We start from the raw sequence: 23,180 nt of genomic DNA on the forward strand, positions 1-23,180 counted from the left end.
TTTGAAGAAAACCAAAAAGTCGAAAAAAAATATCGAAAATTAACTTTCTTACATACGATATTTAGCAATGCGTCTAACTATACTTTGTTTGGATTTATAAAATCCTACCATAGTTTTATCTGAAAAAGTTTCGTTCATAAATTTACTGAAAAAAGCTTCTGCCGGTAAACATTCTTCGTATGTCAGCGAAGACAAATTTAGTGCTTTCAAAGGACAAAAATAGCGTAGTTATGAAATGAAACTGAGGTAATTAAAAGCACTAATATTTTATATATTTGGAAAATGCGCGAGGAAAACTTGAATGAAAAATAACGTTAGATCAAAAAATGATCTATAAGTCGGAATCGGGCAAAAAAAAATCCAATCAAGTTTGAAGAAGCGCGACGAACTTCCCTTGAGGTCAAACAAAGCAAAAATTTAAATTAAGCCCTAATTAGGCTGCAAATAACTTTATGGCCCCTTTGTGTGAGAAGAGCAAAATAAAGAAGATAATCCCAGATTAGACATGAATCGCCATAAGAAGGCCGGAAGCGCGTGTAATTGTTTTTATAGACAAGAAACAATTCCCTGTATTTTTTATCGCTGGCTCATTGTTCCCTTCAACCGACGCTGACAAGCGGAATTTCAAATAAATTTACGACTGACACTAAACAAACAATTGTTAAACATAGATTAAATATTTATTATCAGTCGGTTGGTTTTCCGCTGGGAGATTACCCGTGAATGGAATGTTTTACGGCACTCAGTTATTTGATAATTACGTACGCTTTACAGGAATTCTATTTTGTGGTTAATATTCTAGCAGTTGAAAAAAAAAATCATGCCAGAAACATTTGTTACCAGTTGTACCGGAGGAATTTCAATACCAGAGTACAAATGACGTGTAAAATCTGACCCCATAGAATCGATCACCGCAGGGACAATGGATATCATGCTAAATTTCGTAATTCGATTGCAAAACCCACGCTGCAATTATTCATTGTGGCACCGCCGGTTTGAGCCTACAACAATTGACTTAATCCGGTTGGGTGCTCGCTTGAAGCGTATGTGCGTTGCATTAATCAGCTACACTTCCCGTGAACCGAGTCGACAATAGACGACAATAGCGACGAAAAACGATTAATTAGATTTATTTGAAAACAATTGAAATTCAACTTTTTTTCTAGTGTAAATCCCCTACTATCTGTGTGCACTGTGAAAATAGTGCTTAAACAGGGGCTCAGTTATTGAAGTTGATTTAGTTTGAGGTAGTTTTTATTCCGCATTAAACGTTTAAAAGAACAAAAGAGGTAAAAGAGAGGTTTAAAAGAACAAAGGATATGCATTTCGTCGAAATCTATTTTTAGGGTGACTTGAAGCAGATTGATTCCAATCGGTTCTTTTCGATTGCAATTTCAATGCACGTTACGTTTCTCTGAAGGATGCTACTCGTGCACTTATGCTTTAGCACAAAAAGGGATTCCGTCGCATGACAGCCAGAAGCAGCGATAGAATAGTGGTTTTGGTATCGTACCCAAGCGTGTTAGTGCGTCGTAATCCAATTTGAGCCGCGTAAAAATGCAATTTGAAGATTTTCTAGTCCAGGCTGCAATGCAGTGCCACCGGCTCTAGTCGTTCGTTTCACATTGTGTATTGGAATTATGTATGTAAAAATATGCTTTAACTAACTCCTTCGTAAGTTGGAGTGGACGTATGGTGTGAAGAAGTGGATCACTGGTCGCTACAACTCTACTTTGAGTGTTGTCTCTTGCAAAGGGGGTTACGCAATAGGTTTTGTTATCAGTAGAAAGTTAAAGTTATTCAAAATTTCATACACAAAATCGATTTTCGAGCCAAACAAAGCACAATTTCTCTATCAAAACCGTACTCAACGCCTCTGGCAGAATTTCCATCACTCGTTTTGCGCACTGTGGAGGCTGCGGGACCAGAACCCATTGCCTCTAATCGGAACAAAGTACTGTCAGAAATTTTTGACCGCAACCGGCAATGGTGTGCCGCTATTATCCAGTCGAAATGTGCACATTTCCAGTCGTTCGAATTCAATAGCATTGCGTCGACTGGCGGCTGGGCTCCCCAAACTTCGATTTCTAGCTTCTCGCTGAGTATAAAACCAACACTAAATTGACACCTGCACCCTGTACCGAGCACCATCCCAGTTAGTGAAATCCGTCCGCGATTGGACTGAACGGCATGAGCCCCGATTCGGGGAACGGCTAGCATTCTACCAGCCTTGGCAGTACCTCTCAGCGGAAATCACCACAATGTGGCTCACGTTACACTAAAATAAATTACCGCTTCCGAATTACGTGTGAATGGGTGCTAATAGATTTACGAGTTTTAAAAACGCTCGCCATCGGGTGGCAGAAATTCCTTTGCAATCGGTTCCTAGCGCAAGTGGCGGCCACGAAAACAGCCCGGATGAATGCGATTGTTTTTTTTATTCTGCGTCAGCTTCCTCCCCCGGTTATACAAGCGTAGGACGAAGTGGATTGGAATTTAATTTGTTAGGAGTATTAATTGGCGGTTTCCACGGGGGAATTTCTTTCCGATGGAGCGAATTCGCTGGTAATATAATTTGATTGAATTGCATTTTGTGGAGTTTATTATTTTTGAGTTACAAATATGAATTATACTGCAAGCTGTTAGTCGTTCTTGTTTTAATAATGTGAAGAATAAATGAACAGATTTTTAAGAATTATTATAATCTAAATTTAAAGTGTGCTGCACGTTTTCAAAATCTAAGTGGTGTGTCAGAATGTAACATTCACACAGATTTGATTACTTTACTATTTTAAAGATAATCACTAAAAACTAGCCCGTGCACATCCTTGAAAACTGATGCCATGACTATGTCAGCGTATGGAGCTGTTTTCACTTGAATGTAATTGACTTATCTCATGAATATTATTTTGAGGGTTCAATTAGTGATTGTTGTTGATATTATATTAGTGAAACGAACAAAACATCTCTAGTTCAATCGAATAAATATTGTAATTTAAGTTACTATATACTGAGACTGCTATTATAATACTATCATGAAAGATACTTATTAATCTGGTAAGGTTTCTCCAATCCTCTGATGAGTATAATTGTCCGATCTAGCAAGAATCTTAACTGCTTCTTCTAGATCGATGCATCATTAGCAAACCGATGGTAACACACTCGTTTCAGCTTTTATTTTCTCCTCACTAACCGCATCCGATGTGGTCCGGTCAGCTTCAGTGTTATCTCATACTTGAATCTTAAATCCGACTGCTTCAGATCGGTGCGCAACTCAAACTGTTGTAGAATTCTCAGCAACATTATTCGCATCGAATTCGCTGCATATCGACTACCGATGCAATTTCGAAGCCCTCCGCTGAACGGCAGATAAGCGTACGGATGGCGCTTCTCGCACTCCTCCGGACGGAATCGTTCTGGGTCGAAGCGTTCCGGATCAGAACCCCAGAAGTCTTCGCGCCGGTGCAGGGAATAGAAATTCATACCTAAAATTTGTCCTTTCGGGATACGAATACCATCGAGTATGATTTCTTCAGAGGTTTCCCGTGCGGCAAGCGGAACAGCTGGGCACAGTCGAAGCACTTCTTTGATGACCATTTCTGTGTACTCAAGCTGCCTCAGCGTGTCGCAGTTGATTTCCACCGATGGTGAGTGGAATACATCGTTCATTTCGGCTAGGACTTTCGACTGTACCTCCGGGTTCATTGCGAGGAATAGACAGGTGTAAGCTACGGTCAGAGCTGATGTGTCGTGTGCCTTAGGAGATGATGGTATTAGTAAAAGGGTTTATTAGCAACCTGTTGATACTTACAGCGCTCATCATAGTGTACAGTTGATCGGCTATTTCTAGATCTGTGAATTTGAGGTTATCTTGCTTCCGTATCTGTAATACCTCATCCAAGAAGTTGAGTGACTTTGGTTTGAATTCATCTTCCTCGGTTACAAGACCTGATTCCGCTTCAAGCTCCTTGCGTCTTTCGCTGATAATCTGTATTGCATTAAAAGAATCGTTCAATTCAGGATCTTTAATCGTGCAATTGGAACACATACCTTGTCTGTAAATTTGTTGCAAAAATCTCTTGAAATTTGTTCTATTTTGTAAGCGTTGCTCATTCGATAGAACACTCCCAAGTATTGATTCGCATTTAGAATCCTCTCTCCAACACAATTTTGAATGCTGAAAGAGAATGTTAAAATATCATGGATTTTCATCAGCAAATTGACCTTCTTAATACTCACATCTCTAAGTTTCGTATATACTCTCTCTGGCCGGGCAGTTCGTGTGCGTTCCGTCCCATCGTCGTGCTGAACACCATCTCTAGTGTACACTCACCGATGAATTTCATGATGTCCACATCTGTCTGTCCATCCGCTAGAGGATCTAATGTTGCCACCATTTTACTGGCACGAAAATCCATGATAGGCAGAAAGTTGGTCAGCATTCGAGTGTTGAAGGTGGGATTCAGAAGCTTCCGCACGCGACGCCATTTTTCCCCAGCTGATGAAAAAGTAGTGTTTTACCGAAGATTTAGTAAAAAAGTGCGTTTACTTCCGTGTATATCTGTATAAGGTTTCAGCCGGATCGAAAATGGTTGATTAAAATGGTTGCACGTTTTGTTATGGAATTGCACAACTGTTTTCGACCGCGTTGGCCTGATTTTTTCGGTTGAACCAACTTTCATCATGCGCCACCTCAAATTATGCCTAATGAAAGTAAAAACAAACACCCAGGGCTACATTTGTTACCTACAGACATGCTCCAGGTACCCAAGGGAAAATGACCAATTTTGAACTTGATTCAACCATCATTTAGAATTGCTCGGGACTAAACAGCACACGAAAATTCTCGTTCAAAACAATAAAAGTCAAATTATTTTATAGACATGCCCTGGTTACTCCCATAAAAAATTTACCTCAGTTTAACCAAAATTTACTTTTTTTTTCTAATCTATCTCAGTTTACCCGTATCTCGTCGGGTCGGCAGCAAGGCACAGCTTACCGGTTCAGATATTTATGGTGTTTGAAAACACATTGAGTCATTCCATGCTACTTCGCACATCGATTCTGATCGACCATTTCAGATCTCGCTGAAATTCTCAGAGTTGTTCCTTTTTGATAAGAAAATCATTTTGTGGTATCCGCTGTTCATGTTAACTCGCGACTACTGCTTCAAAGGTGCCTATTCAAAATGGTGACTGATGGATAAAAATTCCTTCATTCCGGATTCTGAAAAACAGCGGGAAGTGACCAAATACCACCCAATATGGGTATTTTCGGAAACGTAACTATACACAGAGGCTAAAATCGATCACATACACCATTTTAAATTCAAAGATGGCGACTTCCGGTGTCTGACAAATCTGATGACAGAAATTGATTTCACAGGCCATTTTGAAGTCCAAAATGACGACTTTCAGTTTCTGGTAAACAGCCTAAAGTGAGCAAATACCACCCAATATGAGTATCTCCGGAACCAGAATGATGCAGTGAGCTAACAATTGACCTCCGGCGCCATTTTAAATTGTAAGATGTCAACCTCTGGGAAACAGTCGAATAATACTCAATATGGATATTTCCGTAATCGAGATGATACATAGAAACCAAACATTGACCCTGGACACCATTTTGAATTTAAAGATGACCACTTTCAGTTTCTGGAAAACAACTAAAATAACTGAATACCACCCAATATGGGTATTTCCAATGTCAGATTAATGCCAGAAAATTAGCAGAAAATGACCGAATACAGGCGAACTTCGATATAAGAAACCCTCGTTATAACGTACTTTCGATATAGCGTCACTTAATATAAGGTACATTTTACCTCGATATACATATACATATTTTTACTATGTTACAAATAACTGCAAAATTGGTATGGAAACTTTTATAAACAATATATTGGTTATCTTGTAAGGGTCTCTGGTTATTATTGATCATTTTGATAGTGTCCGTAATATACGTCACACTTGGCGGAAGTTTGAAAACCCGTCCAAAAATATAATGTTGCTGAAAAAAACATGATTTAGCGTGGTTTAACATGGATGGGAACGGAGGAGCTGATAAAAAATAACTTAAGGTTTGATCCCTGGAGAATCTGTTAGAAATTTTAAAATACAAAATTTTATTAAAACTCTAATTGCTACAAACGTTTGAAAAATGTTCCATAATCAGTTATAACCGAACTTAGCTAAGCAGAAGCAAAAAATTTTGGTTTGAAGAAGTGCATTTTTTATCAAAAACGTGGAAATATGCTCAAGGTATGTTCGGAAAAATAATATATTTCTCAAATATAAATAAAATGTTCAGGCCCCTGAAATCACACCCGAAAAAGTTGGTTGGTATTTTTATATTTTCAAACATTTTAAGAATGTGTGTATGAAACTACCTGTATGTGGTCGATTTTGAAGAAATAGAACCAAAGCGTCTTCAGCAAAAGTTTTCTACATAAGATAAAGATTACCTACTATTTTGCTAAAGACTTCACTTTGATTTGACAAGTAATAAAAAAATTAAATTTTCATCTCACTTTTTGGCAGATTAATCAAAAATCTATCTGCATCAAAAGTTTCCCTAAAAATATACAAAAACTTTGTCGAATACACTATAGCATTTAAATGGCATTTTAACACTCGAAAGGTTGACGATAATGTTTTTAACGTTTTAAACCAGTGTGCAAAGTGCATTTTTGGGCCACCCTTATGTGTAAAAAAATAAGTTCAAACGGTCATTTTGAAATGCAACGAAGAAAATGCAGATTCCGAAAAAAATAAATAACAACGAGAAGAAAAAACCTAAATTAATCCACCTAGCGGTCAGACTCAGCCTTTCTCATTCAAACTTATTATTTGTAAAAATAGATTTACATGAATGCTTATATCCAGGTTCATTAAGCAGACAGTATGTGAAGTAAAGAGAGCGAAAAATAAGCGAACTGGAAATATGATACAGATTAGGAAAAATACACCGCATTCCGACGGGACTTGAACCCGCAATATCACTGTCTCCGGCATGGTGTTTTGACCAATTAAACTACGGGGGACGGTGGTACTGTTCCACAATAAAACATGAAATTTGACGTAATGTTAGTGCTTAAGAAATAGCTAAATAAAAGAAATGACTCTTAATTTCGAACAAATCAATCACGAGCGATACCGGGAACGTTCAAATAGTACGATATCACATTTAAATCATGTTGAGACCATATATATTGATCAAAGCCGGAATAGTTTCAAATAGTCTTTGAATTTCTTTTCGTTCCAAAACTTTTGAACCACATATCAAATTGTTATGAAGTTTGTTATTTGTAAGTTTGAGAGATGACTCGTTTGAATGACACTAGTTATGTTCAAATAAGTCGTGAAATCTTTGAGTTAATAGACTTTCGTTGTTTTAACAATTTAATACATAACGGTTGCTTAAGTTCAATTATAATCAAATGAAAAGGGAACCTATAGGGCAGCCAACATTTGAAACTACGTGTTCACGTGTAATTCACCAGTTAACCCTTAACTAGCCCATTCATCTCATATCAATATTGTTCAAATCGGTTGTGTAGTTTCTAAGATAATGGAGTTTCGTGATTTTCACATTTCGATACATTACAGACGAAGTTACAGTCCGATTACAGAAAAATCAGTAGGGTGTTATGTAGCAGCTAGTCCTTTCATTTGACATTAATTTTGTGAAAATCGGTTCAACCATCTCTGAGAAAAGTAAGTGAGTTTATGTAGTCTTTGGAATATGTTTCTTTTCATACCTGGATTTCACATTTTTAAATATAAAAGGCAAAGTAATAGTCCGATTACAAAAAATTATCAATCAGGTCTTATGGGGCAGCAGGACCTTCCATATGACACTGATTTTATGAAAATCGGTCGAGCCATCTCTGAGAAACATTAGTGAGATTAAACAGTCTCCAGAACACGTTTTTTTCCATAAATTCTGAACCACAGGTTCAATCTTCATAAAATTCAATTAATTTCATTGAAATCGGTCCAGCCATCTCTGAGAAAATCGATTGAGATTGGGAGAGCGTTACATACACACACACACATACACACACACATACAGAAAATGCTCAGCTCGTCGAACTGAGTCAAGTGGTATACGACATCCGGCCCTTTTGAGCACTTTTATACCTTTAGTTTTTGCAGTGATTGCTATACCTTTCTAGGAGAAAGGCAAAAAGAAGTAGTTCCAATGAAATCTTGTGTGAATGTAAATAAAAGTTGAAAACCAAAATTAGTAATAATAATAACATAACGGTTTGTATTTTTTTCTCTTTTTCTAGATGACATACTTTTTGGAAACAAACTATTACATGCGGCTAAAGGTCTCCCGAAAAGCCATAAAACCACATAGTTTTTATGGCTTTTCGGGAGACCTTCCAATTGTACTCAAAACGAGTTGGTTCACACTTATAGTTAGATTCTATTACTAAAATACACTATACGTAGACCAATGACAACAAAATAAAGTATTTGAAGCCATATTGCTGAAAATGTTTCATGATTCGATATAAGGTACAATTCGATATAAAGTACAAATTAAAAATCAAAATGTACCTTATATCGAAGTTCGCCTGTACCACCCAATATAAATATTAGGGTGCCAGGCAAAATGGTCATCTCGAATTTCAAAAAAAAAACCCTATACAAAATGTTCACCTGCTCGAAAAAACACCCTGTGCAAAATTTCAGCTCAATCGGACTTAAAATGGAGTGGCGCAAAGCGATTGAAGTTTGGCTTTTTGGAAACCGAAAAAACACCCAAGGGGGGAAGGTACGTGAAATTTCGGTTTTCGAATTTTTTTTTTTAATGCAACATGACTTAAAAACGCATGAATCGTCGAGAATTGGTGTCATCTGAAAAATTTTTTTTTTGCAAAAAAATACTCTCTGGGACTTAGTCGTGACGTCTTCGACAAAGCTGTAGATAATAATTTGGTCCTACCAAAAAAATTACACTCAATAAATTTTTCGTTCAAAAGTTAGAAGAAAGATTAAAAATTAATTATTCAAAAGGGCTCATTTTTTAAAACTTGATTTTTTTAATAAAACCTACGAAAGATTACCAAAACAATGAAACCAGTCCGATCATATAGAAATCAAGAAAAATAATGTATCATTTTTTGAAAAAAAAAAAAATTTGATTGGCATAGTGTATCTGGCAAAGTTGTAAATAATAACTTCGTTCCTCCAAAAAAAGTGTACCCTGTGGAAAAAAAAATTAAAAAATATAACTTTTTTTTTTGATTGCTCCATGGCCGGTTTCGTTGTTCAGGAAAACTTTCGTAGTTTTTATAAAAAAAATCAGTTGTTTTAAATGGGCTGTTTTCGATAATTAATTTATAACTTTCTTTTATTTTTTTTAAATTAGTAATTAGTTTCTAGAGTGCATATTTTTTTGAAAAACAAAACTATTATCTACAACTTTGCCGAAGATGTCACACTGGCAACTGTCAAAACGACGCAAACCCACAAAGAACGAGTCAATTGTGTTGCCTATCTGATTGAGATCCCTATACTCTCATTATCACTGAATAACATCGATACAGTCTTTTGTCCGATTATATAAACCAGAGCACTGTGTGTTCAATCAAGTGTTTGCAAAGGACATTATTGTGGTAAATAAAACGAATAAATTGTCTGGTACAAAGAACATTCGAAAGACGAGTGCAAGTGTCTTAGAGAGTAGATTTTTCAAACAAAGTAATACAACATATTCTACGTTTCTACGTTTCCACCGTTTCATTTAAAAGTTTAAGACACTTGGAATCGAAAACATTTTTCAAATATTAAAATTCCATGTACCACCCGTGTGTGATTTTGCAAATGACATGAAGGCATTCAACATTTTCCACGAGACACAATCTTAATTTTGGTTGAGATAATTTTTTTTGATACATTTTGTAAATTTGTTTTATATTATTTTGCCATTTTACTTATGATTTTTCCAATTCAACATTGCCACCCTAACGACGATGATATAACAAATATTATATTTTCTATTCTATTTTCTATTCTAGGTTTCTATTGGTATTCGGTGAAAAGTGATTTTTTCCATTTTATACTCATTTTTATACAATATTATGAACCCCCCTATGTCGAATAAATGAACCACCCTAATGAAACATAATGTTTTCGATGCTAGTTATAGTGTATGTCATTATACAAGCTATTTCGAGAGACTAGTGATCAATTTCAAAAGATAAATTCTAAACATTTTGAACTCCGCCTCCCACAATTGAAGTCCCAGAGAGTAAACTTTGGAAATTTTTTTTTTTCAGATGACATCCATTCTCGACGTTTCATGCGTTTTTAAGTCATTTGGCATCAAAAAAAAAAATTCGAAAACCGAAATGTCACGTACCCCCCTTGGGTGATTTTTCGGTTTTCAAAAAAGTCAAACTTCAATCGCTTTGCGCCACCCCATTTTAAGTCCGATTGTGCTGAAATTTTGCACAGGGTGTTTTTTCGAGCAGGTGAACATTTTGTATAGGGTTTTTTTTAATTTTCTGGTCACTTTTTTCCATACGATGATTGGCGCCCTAATAAATATATTCATAATAAAGACGATGTACAGAAGCCAAAAGTCGAGGATGTTGTCATGTAAAAAAAACACATCGCAAGGAATCAATGAATTTGGAATGTTTGAAATTTTCAAATAAACACAAAAATGGGCGGGACGAAGTGTGCCGGGTCAGCTAGTGCAAAATAAAACCGAACCGATTCCATAATCTTCAGCTCGAAATGCGTGCTACAGAACGTTGATGATCGCACCACCGCACATAAGGGTATTTTGATTGAAAAGTTGGAAAAAAATATTTTCATGCACAATAACGCTGAAATTTTCATATTTAGCAGTTTCTATGTCTTTAATATGAAAATTATAATTGAAAGATAAATAATATCTACGTAGCAGTGATAAATAACTTTTCTTATATAAGTTATTTAAAATCATATATATCGGCTCGGAAGAGGCTGTTAGCGTCAAAAGAATCTCAAAATTTTATTTATTTATTTTGTCAAGCAAATGTAAACTACAGTTATAATAATACAATGTTTTCTCATATTCTATGCATCATTTCCAGTAATTAGTCGTTTTTTGATTTGATTTCTGTCCATAGTGATGTCGATATTTTCGCAGTGCTGATTATAGTGACGCATCCTGCGTTTTATTGGGCCATTTTTTGAGTAGTTAGTTCTGTGAGAGTTTTCCGAAAATATTTTCCGATTTCTTAATTGACGACTGGGTGTATAAAAATTTAGTTGCGATAATAATTTAGAAGATTGCACGCGTTGAGAAATAATGTCATTGATAAAGTAAAGCATTGAAAGTTCGCGGTGTTCTTTAAGTGCTTGTATGTCTATAAGCATGCAGCGTGCTTCATATGATGGTAAGGGAAATGCTGTCCAATTTAGCTTACGAAGCGCGCACAAAAGAAATTGTTTTTGGACAGATTCAATGCGTTTTTCATGTGTTACAATATAGGGATTCCATTCAACACTGACGCCTGGAGGATCCTAAAGCGGAATACAATAAAAGAACACGCTCAGCTAGTACTGTCAGTGGACGATGCTTCTATGCGTAAGTTTACTGATTGGGGACTAAAGCTGAACTTTAAGTTTGGGCAGAGAGACAGAAGCCTCGCAATATTACTAGACGGGAAAAAGATAAACCCAGACTGGAAAAGAGAGGCGAGTCTGAAGCGGACAAATCAGCGACGCAATTGGGTAGACCCAGCCCCCCCCCCCCCCGAAAAATCACGTAACAGTGAGGATAAGGGGGAAAGGGATCGTAAATCTGACCTGGGGAATCGAAGAAAATCCCAAGAATCCGAACATAAAACCAACCATTAAATTCATTCAGGTGAATCTTCACCATGCGAGAGGAGCTACTGGGATCCTCTGCCGAAGATTCACCAAAAAAAATATAAACGTGGCCCTTATACAAGAGCCATGGGCTAGTAAAAATAAAATACTTGGGATCCCCAGTAATAACGGTAAGCTAATTTTTGACGATGCGCAGCCTCTTTCTAGGGCAGCTATTCTGGTAAGTGCTTTGACTAACGTCACTCCAATTACAGAATTTATCAGCAGAGACTTAGCAACCATACAAATAGAAGTTCCTACGGCTAGAGGAAGAGCGGAGCTCATCGTCGCCTCGGCTTACTTTCCTGGGGAACAAGAAGAAGCCCCTCCAACGGATGTGAAGGAACTTATCAACTACTGCAAACAGAACAATAAACAGTTCGTAATAGGATGTGATGTGAACTCTCATCACACAGTTTGGGGTAGTACAAATATAAACAAAAGGGGTGAGTGCCTTTTAGAATATATACTAACAAATAACATAGATATATGCAACCAAGGTAATAACCCCACCTTTATAAATGCTATACGTGAGGAAGTCCTGGATATAACTTTGTCCAGCAACAAACTTTCAGCCAATATAAAGAATTGGCATGTGTCTGATGAAATCTCACTATCAGATCACAGGCAAATTCTTTTCGATTACTGTGCCGGAGAAATCTTGCAAGAAACCTATAGAGACCCCAGGAAAACCAACTGGGATCTCTACAACAGTTAACTGTTGATCGACAAACATATCTTTGAAAGAGAAATTAAAACCAAAGATGAACTGGAAACCTGCTTTAATTTAATCACAAGTACGATAATTAGTGCATACTACGAAAGTCCAACCAAGACGCGAGTGTAAATAAAGACTCACCTTGGTGGAATAAGACCCTAGAAGGACTAAGAAAGTCCTCTAGGAAACTATTCAATAAAGCGAAACAAACAGGTAATTGGGAACTGTATAGAACATCACTAACAAAATACAATAAGGAAATAAGAAAATCCAGAAGGAACAGTTGGAAATTAATGTGTGAACGTATTGAAAACACATCCACTGCAGCCAGGTTGCAAAAAGCCCTGTCTAAAGAACATTCCAACGGTTTAGGCAGATTGAGAAAAACTGACGGTACTAACACCACAGATTCTCAAGAAACACTGGAAATTATGATGGAAAATCACTTCCCAGGATCATATTCGGATACTGATGAAGTGCAGGATCAAACTGGAGAGCAGCTAAGCTCACATGCGACTTGGACTGAATCCCAGGAACTTGCCTGTTCTATATTCAGTAAATCGAAGGTTGAATGGACAATAGACTCTTTCCAACCATACAAGTCTCCGGGAATGGATGGAATTCAGCCAGTTATGCTCCAAAAGAGCAAGCAACTGTTTATTCCAATTATTACGGAGATGTGTAAGGTGAGCCTTATATTAAATTACATTCCATCTAGTTGGAGACAAACTAGAGTTATTTTCATACCAAAAGCCGGAAAACGAGATAGGACAATTCCGAAAGCGTTTAGGCCAATTAGTTTAACTTCCATCTTTTTGAAAACTATGGAAAAATTAATCGACTATCATATTAAAACAGTATATATGAAATCCAATCCATTAAGCAAATTTCAATTTGCTTACAAAAACAACGTATCAACCACTGACGCGCTACATATGTTAGTGGGAAAAATCGAAAAATCCATCCATGCCAAGGAAATTTCCCTGGCAGCCTTTCTTGACATTGAAGGAGCATTTGATAATGCGTCTCATAACTCAATGAAAATGGCAATGGAAAGGCATGGCATAGACAGGAACACAATAAAGTGGATTCATGCCATGCTAATAACTCGCGAAATAACAGTTAAACTCGGTGGGACGTCCCTAACAAGAAAAACTACGAAAGGATGCCCTCAAGGAGGGATATTATCTCCCCTGTTATGGTCATTAATCGTAGACGATCTTCTTCGGAGCCTATCGGAAAACGGCTTCGAAGTGATAGGCTTTGCAGACGACGTAGTGATTTTAGTTAGGGGGAAGCACGACAGCGTTATTTCTGATAGAATGCAAACTGCACTTAATCTCACAGCTCAATGGTGCAGACGAGAGGGGTTGAGTGTAAATCCATCCAAAACAACTATTGTTCCTTTCACTCGAAAAAGGAAATACATTATTCCTAAATTGCGATTGGAAGGCACTGATATAATGCTTTTCACTGAAGTCAAATATTTGGGAATCACACTTGACCAGAATCTAAACTGGAACACTTAAATTGAACAAACAATTACCAAGGCCACAAACGCCCTATGAGTATGCAGCAGAGCCATTGGAAAAAGCTGGGGTCTCAAACCCAGCATGATACACTGGATATATAAAACAATAATCATACCCAGAATAACCTACGCCTCGTTAGTTTGGTGGCCCAAAACCGCTACTCAAGCTAAGCTAGCTAAAATCCAAAGATTGGCCTGTGCATCGATTTGTGGAGCTATGAGAAGCACTCCATCAAAAGCCCTAGATGCAATACTTCAGCTTCTTCCACTTCATCAGGTGGTTCAACTAGAAGCGGAAAAAAGTGCTCTAAGGCTAAATCGACAGTGCTACCTAAAAGATGGAGATCTAACAGGACACCTGAGAATACTGAAAGATTTCCAAATAAATAATCTAATAAAAAGTAAGGAGGATTGGCTGGAGAGGAAACCAAATTTCGGAATTCCTTACAGAACAGTAGAGATAGAACGAGAAAGTTGGCAACAAGGTGGACCCACAATTCGGGATGGTTCACTTTGCTTCTACACAGACGGTTCTAAAATGAATGGTTCTGCAGGTGCGGGATTCACAGGACCAGGAATTAATAAATTTTTCCCCATGAGACACTGGCCAACAGTATTCCAGGCGGAAATATACGCGATAATAGAATGCACGAATACGTGTCTGGAAAGAAATTATCGACACGCAAATATATGCATTTCCGGTGATAGTCAGGCAGCACTTAAAGCCCTGAATTCTCCTTTCTGCCACTCTAAACTAGTGTGGGAATGCATCCTGTCGCTCCGAAAGTTAGCTATGAAAAACCAGGTGAACTTATACTGGGTTCCTGGTCATTGTGGAATCGAAGGAAACGAGAAGGCCAACTTACTAGCCAGACAAGGGTCATCTACTAACTTTGTTGGCCCAGAACCTTTCTGTGGAATCTCCCCGAGCGCTCTAAAAGCTGAACTCGGTGAATGGGAAAAAGCGACCATCAAAGCAAACTGGGATGTCATAAGTGGATTACGACAATCGAAAAGATTCATTGAGCCAAATCGCGAGAAGAGCCTCGTGCTGCTCAGATTAAATAAGAAAGGCTTGAGGACATTCACAGGTCTTATTACAGGGCACTGTCCGAGTAAGTATCATCTCAAGAAGATAGGCAAACTTGATGATGACAAATGTCGCCTGTGTGGCATCGAAAGCGAAACTTCAGAACATCTACTCTGCGAATGCCGAGTATTAATACAACGCAGATTGCGTATCTTCGGTAAGGGACACATAGAACCTACTGAAATTTGAAGGGAAAGTCCTGGTGAGGTAATAAACTTCATACGAAGTGCGTTGCCCAACTGGTATAAATGTGCAATGTAGCAAGGACATTAACTCGCCAAATAGTGATGTACATGCTCGTACGCACTTAGAGTAAGGTGAAGCATACCACAATAGATCAAACAATGGTCGCAGTGGTTCAGTCTTCTACAAGGGAAAAAATAGGGATTCCATACAATGCTACAGTATTCCAGAAATGGTCGGGCGTATGTAATATATAATAGTCTGAGTGTATATGGGTCCTGAAAACTATGGCCGAAGCGTTTTATAAAGCCCAGCATACTATTTGCTTTGTTGATTATTGTGTTATAATGTTCTATGAATGTAAGTTTGGAGTCTAAGACTACGCCCAGGTCCCCTACAATCGTAGTAGTAGCCTCGCACTTGACCTGTACACCAAACAGTTGACCGCGAAGTAATGATTAATAATAACAAACAAAAATTCGAGATTCGAATCGGAATGTAGTTCTGAAGTTTTGCTTTTATGCAGACAGTTTCAATACAGACCGCACAAAAAATGAACGATTGCACAAAAACAGATTTAGCTGGAATTATATTCTTATTTATATTTGATTTTTATACAGTTAAACGAAGTTATATACAAAAATGTTTATTTATCAGACTCATCCTAAAAATCGTACCCAAACGACCTCCTTAGAGGAATTGACTTGTGTCGTTCATTGTATAGAAGCGGATTTTGTGTCGATTAGATGCTGTCCACGTGCGCATGATATCTGCTCTAATAACACTCATTCGCTTTTTAAGCATCTTTCGCGATTTTAAAAACGATTCATTATTTGGAAAAACTTCGCCTCCAAATAACTAAATTTTTCATTCCATAGTGTGGCAGAGGATGCTTGAAGCCATTTTCAAGGAAGTTTCCTCTGAAAGTTTTTTCCGGTGTCTGAAACACGTCGTGATTTCAAAAAAAAAAACAACGAATAAATTAAAAAAAAACATTGCATAGGATTGCATAAAATCATGATATATCCTAAACGCGCAAACATGCGCAAGTTTTTTTTTTACGTGTTTGAGTACACTCGTATCTACTCAAAAGGGAGTTTGTTTGTGCACAGAAACGTCCAGAACATAGAAAAAAAAAACAATTTCGAAGCTCAATTCGAAAGGTAAAATATCCATAATTGGCAATGCAAAATATACAGTCAACAAGACACCAAACCCTCCATATAAAATGTTCAAAACCTAAGGGCATCTTCAGCGGTGGTCTATTTTTGAAACGACTTTATACTAGATTTACACCAGCGAAACCTGAATAGAACCAGTTAATATAGAGCAACTTTTCGTTTTCCGCACCGGTGTTAAACCGCTGACTTCTGTCACACTGTTCACAATTAATTACCCCATGCTATCAGTTTATGAGACTTGTTATAATAAAAAGCACTCAATATTTAACAAACGGAAATTCGATAATTTTTACGCACATTAAACGATAACTTTGGCAAGACACTTTATATTCACAAGACTTTATGGATTTGACGGTTTGACCCGAGCGTCAGTGACATTTCTCAGGATGGATTGGTATGATCGAAAAATTTCTGCTACAAGTAGGGCTTCGGAGGATAGCGAAAAATATTTGATCGCGTAGATGTTCATCTTCCATTTTCGTCTCATCAATCTTTCAGAATCTTGCAGCTCTTTAAACTTGGGTTCGGTTTTGAAGATATTGGAACAAGCCTGCATTTTGAACGTTTTCAGTTCAGTTTCTTCAAGAAACATTTTTCTGGCCTCTTACGGTCTCCTCTAGTCCCACTATAATTAAGGCGATTAACAAAATAGCCAACATATTTGTTATCCTAGTGGCTGATGGTTGCAAACCAAGTAGTTGAACCTACGGTTATGGTCTTCCAGAATTCCCCCTTTTGCTGGTCGGTTTCTTTGAAACCAAAAACGACAAACCTGTTCATATTCTTCTTCAGAAAAGCCACAAACATGAATTGTGAATTGTCATAAAAAATCTTTGTTTTGTTTATTCCCCAACACTCGCAAAATGCTTGTATGGAAATAGCTAAAAATGAGGTATTCAATTAAAGTATGACATTTTACTCACCTATTGGTAGCGTACAAAGGTTTTTAGAACGATCTATTTCTTGTTCAAAAAAGTTGCAAAAATAGACCAAAACGTATACCAGTTTTAAATTTCTTCAATTTAGATCTGGTATAAAACAAAATTTACACCACCGGTGCAGCAGTGAATTTGAGTTTGTTCCAAAAAAATAGAACAAAACAACGATTTGGACCACCGCTGAAGATGCCCTAAAGCATACCTCTTATTTGAAGATCCTTTTTCGAATCAGGCCGAATAAAATCACCAGTATTATAAATTCCACCGAAAAAAATCACAAAACTTCGTAATCTGCTTTGCTTTTACCTTCTAGTTTGACAGCTGTTGTGAGCCAAAAACAAAACAAATTGAAGCAAAATAGTTACCATAGGATACCCCCTCTATCTATGAATCTTGTGGTATTAATTATGGGGGTTAAATAATAATTTTGAGTTTTGCAATTTATTCCAACTTTTGCACTCAAATACCCCTATGTGCACCGGTAGCATTGAATATTTTGCTTGGCCGCGCATGATAAAATTTGTTATCCGCTGTGCCCTCCAGTAGCTGTGCCAGTACAATATTCTGCAGCGTACGATGGTAACTGGTGCTGCTGTATGAAAAATAAAGGTAAGGTGTCCCGCAGTTCCTGGAAGTTAACTCGTATGCAGCTCTCGTTTCCTATAATGTCGCGTACCTCTAGCAGCTATACTCCACTCGCTATTGTGGGACAAACTGGAATGAGACTAAATTTTCTACACGCAATCTGTTGTATCGAGTTGAGCGTAGATTTTTGCATTGAAGGCATGGCCACGCAGTTTCGAGAAAGAGGAACGGAACAAAACACTTTGTTGAGTCAGAATATGTAGGCAGTGGAATTTATTCCGTCCATGTTATTGTTATCCGTGCCTTGGAAGCAAGGGAATAGCAAGGAAAATGTTAGGGAAAGCTTGACCTTGAAATTTTTCACCTTTTTCACCATTAAGCAGTAAAGCCACAATGTTAAACATTATATCAAACAATTGTCACAAATTTTATCTATCCACCGACATATAAATGACTAAGATGCATTTAGTCGTTCGCTTGCTATAATCGTTTGAAATCTGACGCAACATTTGCCAGTTTCATTTGCAATTTCACAAAATGTAATCTAGTATAGAAAACAAAGACGTAGTCCTACATCATAAAGGTACTTTTTGAGATATTTTACATTTTGTAACAAATCGGAAAGTTTTGCACAAAAAAAAAATTTAGCAGTGTATATATTTTTTCTAGAACCGTAATTTTATTACCTACAACTTTGCTGAAGACACCATTTCAATCAAACAAGCCGCTTTTTCTGATACAGAAATTTTAGCTATCAGTCACCATTTTGAATAGGCCCTTTTGAAGCAGCAGTTGCGAGTTCACATGAAGAACTGATATCAAAAAATGACCTCTTCATCAAAAAGGAACAACTGTGAAAAGTTTTAGAAATGCGAAGTTACCGACGAGTCTCGATTCTGAAAAAGATATGTACTTGTACCTTTAAACATACCAAAACAAATAACGTTGAGTAATACCTCACAAAAATTCACAATTTTAAGTTATCTGATTTTGACACAATTTGACTTAAAAAAATTTACCTTGAAACCGCTCTATCTCGGAGTTGGTTGAACAGAATTGACTTTCTTTTTTAGAAAAATTTGTATTTTGATATTATCAAAAACTTTCTAGAACATCTCAAGTAGAATAGAAGTAGTTAAGATATGATTTAGGTGAAAAAAAAACTAGTTTTGAGGTAGTCTTTGAAGAAAAACAGCTATATCTCTTCAGCGGTAAGACCTAGGAATTTCGTGTCTTCGGCAAAGTATCATGAAATCGATAGTTCTACAACTTTGCCGAGAACAGAAATAGAATATCTCGTATAATAGAAAAATTATTTTTTCTAAGTGTAATACTAGCTTAATAAGCAATTGCATGAAAATGTCAGATAATTTTCATCAGTATTTTGAACAACTCTTCCCAAGACAAAAACCTCTAAAATATAAGCAAAAGTGAGGAAAGACTTTCGACCGTCTTTTTTCAAAACGGCCCCACTGTGCTTAGGTTTCATCTAGGAAGCCCAGAAACTGAACCGACTTTGCGAAAATCGTACCCCTCGTGTCGATGCCCGCCCTCCGGATCACACCCTCGCTCTGCACAGCCAAGAAGAAAACCCATCACCTTGTCATTTTCCTCTGCGTGATTCAATGGGACTCGAGAGTATCTTCAAAACCCGCACGTAGCACACAACTTGCGTCATGGTGGCTTTGATCAATCACGTTAGATATCCGGGAATCCGTTGTCGTGCATGATCTATCTCACTTATTCTTGATTGACTATATCATAGATCACGTGAAGTCAATGAAGCTGTGATCCTTGGGTACGTTATATTCGCGGCATTTCGGTAGGATCTGTTGGGTTGAAAAGATCTCATCTGTGCTGACGCGGGCTCCCATCAAACCCGATTGGTACTGGTCCATACCGCGACTAGGTAGTGGTATCCGTCTGAAAAGAACCGGCCGTCGGTTCGAACATGGCCAATCTGGTTTATTGTACGTAGATCATGTGATTTCCAAGTAGTTTTGTGGATTACTGGTAGTACTTCATGCTACACGCAAAACTTTTCCTTTTTACTTCAAAAGCAACAGCGCAAAATTGCCTTTTGGGTAGCAAATCTCTTACGAAAAAGGCAATAAAGTTCTTCCCCAGTCAAGTACCAACACATACTGGCATATATTTTGCACGTTTTACGGGAGTAAGAGTATCTAAGCATAGTCGTTTCAACCACATGCAAAGATTTTTTTGTCGAAATATGCTCCCTTTTTATCTCCAGTCAAGAAAAATCACACACCGTCGCATGTTTTGCACATGTCCTAATGATTGGTATAGTGTTTTTGGCAGAGTTGTAGATAACAATTTTCTCCCTCAAAAAAAAAAAAAAAAAAAAAAATGCCCCTCGAAGAAAAACAATTTTATTTTTTTCAAAATATCATAACTTTTTTTTTCTTGATTTCATGCTGGGACCGGTTGCATTGCTTTGGTAATCTTTTGTAGTTTTTATAAAAAAATAGATTTAAAAAATGAGCTTTTTTAAATAAGTAATTTTTAATTTCTCTTTTAACTTTTTTTCCAAAAATAAATATTTTTTCTAGAGTTACTTTTGTCGGAAAGACAAAATTATTATCTAAAACTTTGCCGAAGATGTCACATTGAACAAATAAACCGTTTAGGTTCTAAAAGTATTTGTAATCATTAATACCTCACAAAATAGCATTTTCCAATAGCTTCTCAGATATGAGTCGTGTTCCAAAAAATTGAATCTATAGCACAAAATGACATCTTTTGCCTGTAGAACGTCTATGCAAAGTTTCAGCCAAATCAAAAAAGGGCGATAAAATAGGTTGCCCGTTTTTTGTGGAATCGAATCGAAAACGGGAGTACTTTTTCAGCGCAGTGAATCTCTCTCGTTTCAGATGACAAAGCCGTGGATTTGAGCAGGCTGGTTACAGCTTTGGCAAGGGTCGAGGAACGAATTCACGAAAGAAAAGGGATAAAAAGTGTTGCGGCCATGTTTACATTGTTTGTATCCAGAAAGGACCAGTTTGTTGAGCGCCAAGCTTTATTCAAACTAGAACAATAAGAACTCTGATCAGCTTCAGCTGGTTGGATCATCTCGCAGTAAGTAAGTGAGCGGGTATATTCTTTTGATCACTGTCAAAGAAACTAATTATACTTCTTGTAGTTTACACACAACTCTGGCTTTCATATTTGCCGAAACTGTCCCTTTTGACCTCTAACAAGGTGACTGTAAAGAGTATTCGAGTTACCAAAGTTGAGGTTGAAAAATTTTTTTTAGGTTGGAAAAAACGAAAAAGCGAGAACCTAATAAGAATGTGTCAAACAATTGTCTATTTTATTTTTAACTATTAAAATTGAAAGCGAAAAATTAAATCGAGCAAACATCTCATTGTGTTTGAATAAATTTGGAGCTTGAATTACCTCAACTGTTTAGCTACGTGTACATAATCTTATTTAAATAAGATGTTCTGAATAATTGATTCATATTCTTATAAAAAAAACTTGATAATTTATTCAATCGAAAAACATTTTTCAACGCCCACTCCACTTGGAAACAAACTGAAATATTGTTCATAGATATCGCACTTGTACTTACATCGTTCCGTGATCAGTCCACCTCCAAGGGTCAAAAAGTCGTAGAAGAAAGGCTTATCGTGTAGGTCGCTTCGGGTGAGCACCTGCTGCAGTAGATCCGGCTGGTTGACCAACACGAACGGTCTCGGGCCCAGCAGGATTTTTCCGAGACGATCCACCTGCTGGAAGTATTTCACCGTTAGCCAGAAGGCTTGCTTGGAAGATTTTCCCGAAAATACACCCGCATGGCCGAGGATCGGATAAACCGGTTGGACGGTAAAAATTTGATCAGCAAAGCGGTAACCGTTAAGAATTTTGAAGTACTGATACGCCAGTAGGATGCCGAGTACCGATAGTAGCACCAGAAAAATCATATCGTCCCGAAGGTAGTGATAGAAAATGGACTGAACTGTCGAAAAAGAACCCGTAGACTAAATTCTGTACTGCGTCAAGCTGATTACATCCCAATTGCGGTTTGCGAAGAATTACGCGCAGTTTCAGCGGTACGTAGACAAGCAAAGATTCGTTAACTAACCGGTTCAGGGAGTACAAATGGTTTATTTAGTTCATTGACTGTCGAGATGGCTATGCGATGCATGGAGTGACCTTCACTAGTTTCCGCGTTGCATGCTGTCTGCTGTTGCACCGCTGTTGCTGCTGGTTGCAACAGAAGTGAAAGTGGTAATTCGTCGGTGTCAAGTACGGTCAGTTTTAATCAGTACTTCCAGAACAAAAACAACTGCTGCTCGTTTGTTTTCGGTGATCGGTGCGCAAGTTGTTTATTGAACAAAAATAAACAAAGGAGTAGAAGATTCAATCCCCCTTGCAGTTTAAAGTGCACCATGAGTGATTAGTTATAACTTTTTTGAACATGATAATATTACAATCAATACTAACTTTCGATTTTTGCGAAATAAAAACCAAACGTTAATCTTAGGTATTATCTATATACGATGAAACTGATTTTCGCACAATATTTTGTTTATTTGTTTTTAATTTGATTTAAACGGAAAATGTTATAATTATTAAAAATATAATTGAAGTGAGTTGCGATTTTTTTGTTAGGAGATTGGAGTTAACGATAGTTGTCATATTAAAAATAGTTCAATTTTGAGTTTTTTTTAAATTTTTATCAAAGTTTCGGAGATATTTCCAGTTTAATAGTAAGCATATATTTATATTAAATAATTGTGATTCGTGAATAACTGTGGGACAGTCTTGATAGAATCTATTTTTTTTAATATATACCACAATTGTTAATTTTCAGTTTATTTTTCAAATTTAGAATAAAATATAGCAAATTGATGTCTTTCTTTAGTAATTACATAGTCTATTTTTGTCAAATTAACTTTCAACATGCTAGCTTACTGTTAATTTCAATTTTAATAAAAGCTTTAGTTAAGTTGTATTGGAATTCATTTGTTGAACAAAATTAAATATTTTCAAGCAAGGCATTTGCCTTAGTGCTAGTTAAGTCAACAATTATCAGTCATTAGTAGATATACAAG

The 23,180-nt window shown here is 37.0% G+C and overlaps 1 protein-coding gene across 1 annotated transcript; it reads right to left on the reverse strand.

The window, feature by feature from the left end:
* Positions 1-2,577: 2,577 nt before the first annotated feature.
* Positions 2,578-22,116, reverse strand: LOC129729713 (cytochrome P450 4V2-like). Its single transcript, XM_055688475.1, has 5 exons — positions 21,695-22,116; positions 4,240-4,498; positions 4,051-4,177; positions 3,812-3,988; positions 2,578-3,756 (listed from the first exon to the last, which is right to left on the reverse strand). The coding sequence occupies exons 1-5, from the start codon at positions 22,044-22,046 to the stop codon at positions 3,175-3,177; spliced, it is 1,497 nt and encodes a 498-aa protein (XP_055544450.1). The 5' UTR covers positions 22,047-22,116; the 3' UTR covers positions 2,578-3,174.
* Between the last annotated feature and the right edge of the window lie 1,064 nt (positions 22,117-23,180).

Source organism: Wyeomyia smithii, chromosome 3 (genome assembly GCF_029784165.1).
Source record: "Wyeomyia smithii strain HCP4-BCI-WySm-NY-G18 chromosome 3, ASM2978416v1, whole genome shotgun sequence".
NCBI lineage: Eukaryota > Metazoa > Arthropoda > Insecta > Diptera > Culicidae > Wyeomyia > Wyeomyia smithii.